This window comes from Parasteatoda tepidariorum, chromosome 8, assembly GCF_043381705.1.
Source record: "Parasteatoda tepidariorum isolate YZ-2023 chromosome 8, CAS_Ptep_4.0, whole genome shotgun sequence".
NCBI lineage: Eukaryota > Metazoa > Arthropoda > Arachnida > Araneae > Theridiidae > Parasteatoda > Parasteatoda tepidariorum.
The window spans coordinates 6,515,265-6,525,012 of NC_092211.1; the positions used below are offsets into that span (position 1 = coordinate 6,515,265).

The 9,748-nt window shown below is 30.2% G+C and overlaps 1 protein-coding gene and 1 long non-coding RNA gene across 3 annotated transcripts in view; one reads left to right on the forward strand and one right to left on the reverse strand.

Moving 5' to 3' along the window:
- The first annotated feature begins 257 nt into the window (after positions 1-257).
- The window catches only part of LOC139426226 (uncharacterized), a 25,514-nt gene continuing 16,023 nt past the window's right edge, over positions 258-9,748 (forward strand). Inside the window, exon 1 of the long non-coding RNA XR_011637452.1 lies at positions 258-398. This is a non-coding gene — a long non-coding RNA (uncharacterized lncRNA). The remainder of the gene's footprint in view (positions 399-9,748) is intronic.
- LOC107450264 (polyribonucleotide nucleotidyltransferase 1, mitochondrial-like) overlaps positions 7,819-9,748 on the reverse strand; it is a 29,353-nt gene continuing 27,423 nt past the window's right edge. For both annotated transcript variants that reach the window (XM_071184258.1, XM_071184259.1), the window contains one exon: positions 7,819-8,164. In XM_071184258.1, the coding sequence (XP_071040359.1) occupies positions 8,048-8,164 (117 nt within the window). In that variant the 3' untranslated portion in view covers positions 7,819-8,047. The remainder of the gene's footprint in view (positions 8,165-9,748) is intronic.

A 9,748-nucleotide genomic window follows, 5' to 3' on the forward strand; every position in this document is an offset into this window, starting at 1 on the left:
AACCACTCGGCCACCTGTTCGGGATATATAATTTAATATGAACTGTTGCCCACACATATGAATTAACTTCATGAAAGAAGAATTGAAAGAAAATGTGATGAATATAATTTTTTCTATCCATTTTACTACAAATAAACAACAATAATATTAAAATTTCTTGCATCTACAACCCACCGTGTAATGAATTCTCAACAGATTTTATGAAAAAACTATTCCCTCCCAATCTTCCAACGATCGNTACCAAAATCTAATTTTTTCTATTTAATGTAAATCTTAAATAAAACTTTTCTTACTTAGATGTGTGTTTTTAAGAAGGCTTTGAAGCAGAAAACTTTTTACACTATAAAGGGAGGAGAAAATTGCTTGATTGTAGTAAATTTTGACAATCATTTAACGAGGTAAATGATGCACTCAATTTTTATTTTGATGCGTCTTTTTCTTAAACCTTTGATGCCGTTTGAAAATATTTTTTTTCTTGTATAAATAGCTCAAAATATTATTTTATGAACATTATCTAATCCATGCACACTATAATACGTTATTAAATTTAAGATTTAGTTTTATGTTTGTGATGGATATTTTTAATATTAAAACAGTAGTTTATAAAGAAGAAAATTTGCTCAATTTAAACTTGTTTTTAAATGAATACGTTACCTCTATGCACAGTAAATATCTGACCCGCACAATTGTGCATATACTCGCTCTTAAAGAGTTGAGCTAATAACTTAAAGCCACCAGTAAGGGCAACAAATGATAATAAATGGGAATCATTTTATCTCTATTAACTTTTCAGATAGATGTCTTTCAGTTTTTCGTAGTGTTGATCAATACCGAATAGTTGATTATTTTACTCCGTATTTAAGTGCGAATATTTAGACAAAACATTCATTAAAACTATGTTATTCCAGAACTGTTATTTCTCTCTCTCTTCAAAGTAATAAATCGTTTTTAGCTACTTAACTTTCAAATATTGGATTTTAAAACAACAGCACTGTGTAGAAGTGAAATCTCTTAAGTCGTTAAACATCGTGATTTCTTTCCCCATTTTTGAATTTCAAGCGAAGCATCAATCAAGTCAGTTTTCGATTTTTTGTAAGCTTCCTGTTCCCAAGAGAATGAAGTGGCATTGATTTATTATCTAAACAATTTTCTCTTTTATGAGATGTTTACAAGATATACAGTGTTTACATAAAAGATTGAAAAAAAAGAAAGAAGAAGAAGAAAAAAAAAAACGCAAGAATAAGATATATTTTAGACCGTGAAGTATTAAGATTTAATAGGTTTCCTATTTAATCTTAGTACTTTAGTGCTATGTAACTACAGACCTGGACAATTTATTCGACGCACTCTAAGATTCCTATTAAATCTATNCTTCAAAGTAATAAATCGTTTTTAGCTACTTAACTTTCAAATATTGGATTTTAAAACAACAGCACTGTGTAGAAGTGAAATCTCTTAAGTCGTTAAACATCGTGATTTCTTTCCCCATTTTTGAATTTCAAGCGAAGCATCAATCAAGTCAGTTTTCGATTTTTTTTTAAGCTTCCTGTTCCCAAGAGAATGAAGTGGCATTGATTTATTATCTAAACAATTTTCTCTTTTATGAGATGTTTACAAGATATACAATGTTTAGATAAAAGATAGAAAAAATAGAAAGGAAAAAAAAAAACGCATGAATGAGATGTATTTTAGACTGTGAAGTATTAAAATTTAATAGGTTTTCTATTTAATCTTAGTACTATATGTAACTACAGACCTGGACAATTTATTAGACGCACTCTAAGATTCTATGTAAAATCTTAATTATCAGGTGATACTCTATACAGCTTTATTGTTTTTACACCAACTGTTTGCACTTGTTTACTTTACTGTATCAATGGGTTAAATGAGACAATATATGATATAAATTTGACGATTGTATAATTTAGACGACATATTATATAAATATAGAATATTTATTATATCAGGTATTATATTAGTATATTGTAATAATTAGACCAAATGATGAGACGCACTGTAGCGTTTTAATAATGACATGAATTGCACGAGTTTTTATGCAATATATTTAAACATACATGTAATGATAATGTTTATTCAGGAGATTTTTGATATACTTCCTATTTGTATTTATTTTTAACGTATTGCATAACAATGTTATCACCTGATAATTATAATTTTACATAGAATCTTAGAATGCGTCTGATAATATGGCCCCGGAACTGCATGTTTTATAATTATAAAGATAAAATGATTTTTCTTTATGGTTTTAAGGAGGTGGGAATAAAGTTATAATTTTTTCCTTCTTTCTTTCTCGGAAATGTCTCGATTCTGTTGCCTTTTTCTCGATTCATTCTCTCACTTATTTTTTGAAATTCCGCAGACAATTTTCGCATCTTCCAATTTGCACTTTGGGTGCACGGTGTTACATTCCCCCCCCTCCCTGTATTCTATTGTGTAAGATTGTAAATTACAGAGCTACGAAGCAGTGAGTCCGTGAGACAAATTTTTAGAGTGCTCTTTCAAGCTTCGAGTGCTGCTGAAGGTGTGCAAAGAATGAACCAGTAGGGTTGAACCAACTGACTCCTAAAGGTGACAAATATAACGAAACGAAATTCTAAAATAACAAAAATGACAACGTGCAGTATGTACAAATTACAATACTTGCCTCATGAGGGAAAGATTCCGTATCGTGATCTGTGGCAGAACAATCGCTAAGTCTTGGCAACTTCCGGGCAGCGGCCTCCAGAAACTAAAAAGAACATCACAGAAAGGGACCAACTCCAGAGGTATAACTCTTAGCAACCCCCGGGCAAACATCTATATGCCTTTTTTTTAAAATGCAAGTTCAAAATCTATTTGGCATCTTGGCGATTGTAGTTGACGCGTTACAGATCACGATACGGAAATATACCCTCCTTATGGACAATCTTAAGATGCGAATGACTCTATGCAAATGAATAGCAAACAAGAAATACTGCACGCAAATAAAATCGTCAATAGCCCATTGTGCAACTCTAGTGCGACTTAAATGAACAACAACAACAAGCACGCAAATAAATAGTTAATGAGAAATTTTCTTAGCAAATGAAAAGTCAACGAGAAATACTCTATGCGAAGGAATAGTAAAAAAAATTATTTTATGCAAGGAATATTCAATGGCAATTATTCTATGCAAAGATAGATGAATCTAATTTCATCAACACCATCTCTATTTTTTATTAGATCCTCCATGGGTGCAAGTTGGAAAAAAGGTCAAGACTGAAAATTTTTTGACTGAAATACCGAACATACACAATACCCCTTCGACATATGCAAAATATCTAAGAAAGCTTTACCATAATACATCAAGTTTAAATACTGTACAAAAAATATTTATTCATTTCTCTTTTGATAAAATAACAAAAGGACATAAGAAAGTAGACCAATAACGTAGACCTAAAAAATATTTTTAAGGACAGAAAAAAAAAAATTCTGATTTCCGTCTTCGAGTAAGTCTTATTGTTTCCGTGTTACTTCCGTCCGCGGACTTTTTTGAAAGACGGAAATCCGTCCTGGGGACTGAAGACTTACACCCATGGGCAAAACATTTTGTGATGCCTTTTTTAAATATTCTCTTTTTGCAATATCTACGAAATGTACATTACGATCTTGTCAGATTTCTGCCTTAATTGTTGAAATCATTTATAGGATTTTATTCTTAAGCACAGACAACAAAAACCTTTTTTTCTGAGAATTTTGTTTTTTTAAATTTTTGGTTTTATTTTCAAATTGGCTGTTACAGTTTGATTTTAATTATATTTTGAAATAGAAAAAAGATATTGATTGTTGTGTAGTTCATTTACATCGCACTAAAGCTACACAATGGGCTATTGGCGATGATCTGGAAAACATCCCTGAGGATGATCCAAAGACATACCATCACAATTTTGGTCCTCTTCAGAGGAGATGGCACCCCGCTTCGGTAGCCCGACGACCTGCACGCGAAGTCGAACACTTTACTGTGGAACAGTTTAACGAGGAACCATATCGCACACCCTCGGTTCCTACGCAAACTTATCCTAGTGCTCACCTACCCGCACATTCACCTTGATGCTTGACTTCGGTCATTTGCTGGGAATCGTGTCTTAACTTGGAAATATAAATACCAAAAGCAAACATTTAAATAAAAAGTTTTATGGCATTTTTTTATTAAAAAAATGATAATTCTTTTATTATTGCATTTGTGGCAATTCTTTCCTTTCTTCAGATATCCCCATAAAATACAAAATAGGGGTAAAAGATACAGAAACGCGGGGGGTAATAGCCCCGCTTGTACTTTTACGACTCTGAACCGAGTTTACATCTCTTCGCATTACTATACCTAAAAAATGGAGAGCTCAGAAAGCAATAGCAAGAATAATATTATTATACAGACTTTATTTTTTTTTTCCACGAGAAAAAGTAAATTTGTAACATTCACGCAATTTTGTAAATTTTTTGTTTCTCAGCGGAAACAATGAAGGGTATATCAGAATGTGCAATATATTGAGAACTAATATAAACGAGCTGCTATTGTACTGAGATTGACTGTCTCTGGCCAAATGATTAGGCGCACTCTAAGATTCGATGTGAAATCTTAATTATCAGGTGATACTCTATACACAGGGCCGGATTAACCTATACGCACACTAGGCACGTGCCTAGGGCCTACGAAATTCAGGGGCCTACGAAAAACTTGGGAGAAAAAAATTTGTTGACATAAATAATTTAGCTTTAAAAACAAGTGTATTTTGCACAAAATTATGAAGATACAAATAAAAATATAATATTTTTCGGTAATAAATTATTTTGCAGAATCTTATGATCTAATATATTACTTTTTTGCGATTTTTGGATTCAACGAAATCTTGTATTATGCTGTCGAATTCCAAACTACGCAAAATGTCGTATTCAATAGACATAAGTGCGAGCGATGCCAAACGATCTTGATTCATTGTTGAACGCAAATAATTTTTTATCAATTTTAATCTGGAGAAAGATCTTTCTCCTTCTGCATTTGATCCAAGAATCGACAAATATATTCTTAATGCAATGTGAACGTTAGGAAAAGTATTCACAAGTTTATCTTTAATTTGAGCCTTCAACATTTCTTGTGCAGATTTATGTTCATACAAATTTGAAAATAGTAAAAATTCATCTACAAAGTTTTCCTCTAAATCGGATGAGTAAATTTTCACCAAATTTTGCGCTTTTAGTTTAATCTCAGATTCTGACAAATTTTTGTGAACAAGAAAACCGAAATTATCGTACAAATCACTGTAAGCTTTACGCCTTTTAGTCATTTCTGAAATTAATACATCTAAAATGGCGTAATACGTTTCCATACGAAGAAAATTTTAGCATATATTTTGAAAAGAGGGGAGGAGTGGGGGAAGGAGGGGAGGGCCCATAAACGGCTGTGCCTAGGGCCTACGAAAGGTATAATCCGGCTCTGTCTATACAGCTTTATTATGACTGTTTGCACTTGTTCACATTAGTGTATCCATTGGTAAAATGAGACGATATATAATGTAAATTTGACGATTGTATACATTAGACGATATATAATATAAATATAGAATATTTATTATACGAGTATATTATAATAATGAGATCAAATTATTCGATGCACTGCAGTGTTTTAATAATGTTTTTTACGATTGTGTATGCAGTACTTTTATATTTAAACACTACGTGTGATGGATTTTTATTTAGGAGATTTTTTACATACTTCCTATTTGCAATAACATATTATTTTTTTTTTTAACGTAATACACTACAATGTTAACCGATTGAAACACGAATATAAACAAGTACAAAACCGGTTTCCACAGCGTAAACGTCATAAAGCTGTGTAGTCCAGAATTTACATAAAATCTTATAATGCGACGTCTAATAATATGGACACTATGAATTGAAAATCTTATAGTTTCGATTCCCACTTCATTTCCGGTTGTCCTAAGTGACGAACCTTCCATACTCTGCTTCCTTGTATAGATAAATCTAAGGAAATACATTAAGAATTTATTTCATATCTTTAATTATTCCAGACACATTTTTCTTTTATCTATCTCACAAACATGCGTTTGATTTCCGTTCAGAGTTGATGCGTCTTAAAAAATCTTCTTTCTTCTTCCTAATCCCCAAAATTAACAGGACTAAACAATGTCCATGAAATTCATGACCCGGAGTTTTTATAGATTTTCTTATCTAAGTGAAAAGTTACTTAAATTGTGTTTGTATGAGGAATAACTTTATTTATTGTGATTATCAAGAAGGACTGAAAAAACTTAAATCACAAAAACTATTGAAAATGAAGAACTTCAATTTGATGGTAGCACTACTTCAAATTTTTTTTTCTTCCTCGGAACACTTTATGAAATTTTTTTTTTTTGCATTGTGTATAAATGTGTAATTTTTATAATTCATGTTACTTTATATCTTGTTGATATCACAAAAATTAATTTTTCTTTTTCATTTTAATTGTGTCATCATAGGGAAAGTTTTGCAAAGGGATAATTTTTAGATATTAGTTAAACATTTTTGGCGAGGGGGGATGTAACATAAAAAGCTTCTATTAATCTTTTTATGTTAGTTTCTTCGTTACAAAACAACTCCTAATTTATTACTAATTATTTATTCAAATTGAAATACTTTCTCACACTTTTAAAAGCCACATCCTGTTCTTAAGTCTATTTTTGATTCAAGTATGCATTTAATTAAAAGCAGTATATTTTACCTTTTGCTCTCTGTGGGAAACGCTCGACCTATTTCATAAGCCAATAGCAACTACCAAGATTTCCCTCTTTGCCTAAATTGAAACATTTTACGGATTTTATTTTGCAAGATTTTTCCTAACATATAACCAAGGTGCGCAACTTTTCATGTTCACTTTTACACACTTTCATGACTGCTCTGTCTAATAATTAATAAATAAATTTCGTACCCTCCTTCCCGGCCTAAGACCTGTTTTAATCCTTCCACTCGGCAACGACGTTATATATATATATAATAGTGCGTTGAATAGCGTTAAAATGAGGAAATACGAATTCAATATTCTGTATTAAAACATCTTAGATCTCCCCTTATTGACCCATAATTTTCAAATTGGACCATGTAATATATTACCTTGTACTAGTGTACTCCACTAAAGGTATTGCTATAGGCTTATTAGGAGGTACACAATATGGTCCTACAAGTTTCAAAGTAATTATATATAAAAGAGTGCGTTGAATGGCGTTTAAATGAGGAAATACGAAGTCAATATTCTGTATTATAATATGGTCCTATATCTTCCTTTAATATTGATTTATAACATTCAAATTGAACCAAGTATTATATTAACGGTCTCTAGCGTACCCCACGAGAGGAAATGATTATAGTCTAGATAGGGGGTACACATAAGGTCCTATTGGTTGCTATGTATATACAATAGCCTAAAAATGAGGAAATTCACAATCAATATTGTGTATTAAAACACGGGAAATCATATTTCTGTATTACAATATGGTCCTATATCTCCCCATTTTATTGACCCATAATATTCAAATTGGACCACATATTATATTACCGGGTACTAGTGTACCCCACCAAGAAAAATAATTATAGAAAATAATTATTATAGGAAATAATTGTACCCCACTAAAGGAAATATTTATTCACTTTTGCCAAATTGATTTTTTATAATTGTTTGGTTCAAATGAGAGATTTGATATTAATAAAAAGTCAAAGGATACGTGACAATATTTCTAAAAACATATACATATGCAAAAAAATATTTATTAAACAAAAATATTTATAAACAATTTTTTTATTTATTTTGTCCATGTCACTTTATATGATAAACACAGGCGTCTCTATAACGGATAATAGTGCATTGGCTAATATTTTAATATTAGCCAATAGTGCATTGATATTTTAAATAATATTTAATTAATTATTTTCTTTCATAAACAAATGTTTATTTATTAATAATATAGGATAGTAAAGGTTTTCAGGAACACTCAAGTGGTGGATGAAAAGCACTTTTTCATCTCAAAAGATAAGCGGGAGCAGTTAGAAATCGGATCATTCTCCGTTTGGACTGCATGTTCCAGGGGTAGGGGAAACACTGCTCTCGTACTGAACAGAAAGTAAATTGTTGTGACTAAATCGGAAGAATGAGAAAAAGAAACATAATTTATTAAGCAATAACGTAAAAACTTTGTAATTAATCATTAAATCAGCAATATTTAAAAAGTAAATTGTCAATTTTTCCTAATGGAATAAATTTAGATTCTGGTACAACTTTACTTTTCTTCAATGTTTTAACAGAAAATTAAACCAATCAAAAGCTTATAATATTTATAATAACTTAAATAATAAAATGAATACGGCTACCTATGAAATACAACTTTTTAAGAAGATCCATTAACTCAGATTGAAGGATTAATTTTTTTAGAGGCGATAAAACTTACATTTCTAAATTTATCAATTAAATTAATTTAGTTAATTTCATGTATTTAAAAACTTAATAATTCTAATTCTTTTTCAAATTTTTAAAGAAACACTTACTACAACATCATCTACAAAAACAGCAACGTTCAGCTAATAATAAATTTAAAAAAAATATTAACTTCAATTATTTTTGTAAAAAAAACTAAATAAATATTTAGAGTAAGATATGCTTAAATTAAAAACACCACCACAAATGAAATATTTCTAAATTCTGATCTTTAAACTACTGGATATTCTAGATAAATAAATATTCTATCGCTTCCTAAATCCACTTCCGAAGGGAAAAAAAAACTTTAAAATTTTTAAATAAAACAGAAAAAAAAAATTCTTTTTCTTTCTTTTTTTTACTCGCCTATTATAACTGTTCAAAATCAACATGAGAAGGAAACTTGTCTTTTTTAGGCTTCTTCTCCCTAGTAAATAATTCTTTATCAACGCATAGTTTAGATCCCCTCTTCCTCGTTGTTTCATAAAATGGAGGAAGAAAAGTGAAAATAGCTGCATAACGTAGCGTGAGATCAATGCTTCCCTTAGAAATTCTATAACTCATACCTCTGGGGGTACTGATCCAGGAGTTTCCTTGTCTTCTGGATTGGTTCAAAATTACAAGGATACGGAGTTGAACACCAATAGTCGTAAACCCCCAAAAATTGGGTCGGCTGTTCAACGACTGTTATAAAATACAAAATAGATTTTAAAACTATGTTCTTTTAAGAGTATAATATTTTCACTAAAAATTAGTGGTAGCTCTGAACTTATAAAATTGAAATTTAATTTTTCTCTCCCATCGCAGTAATAAAAATAAACTTTTCTTGTGTTCTAAACTACTATACAATAAAATCAATACCACAATAATACGTAGTGTAATTGTTTTTTCAATTAAAAGTATTTTCATCAATGCTATAAAAACGCTTTATCATGAAATTAAAACATTTAAATTTAAATGAAATAAAATAATTATGTGAAATATGATGTATAAATAATTAAAATCTGTTCTGAATTAAAATATATATTATTAACAATCAAAGTATCTATCAGAAGCTAAATTCTGCACTTAAAATTGAGTCGCTCAGAAGCCAATGCGGTTAAGTCCAAAACACAAAAATTGAGAAAATTAATGTTTTTTGATACATTAGTTTTTAAAATTCTTGGTTTATTAATTTAATTAGAAAAGTGTATAAAGTCTTTTTTCGAGGTGTAAACTCTGCAAAAAAACAAGATATGTACAGGATGT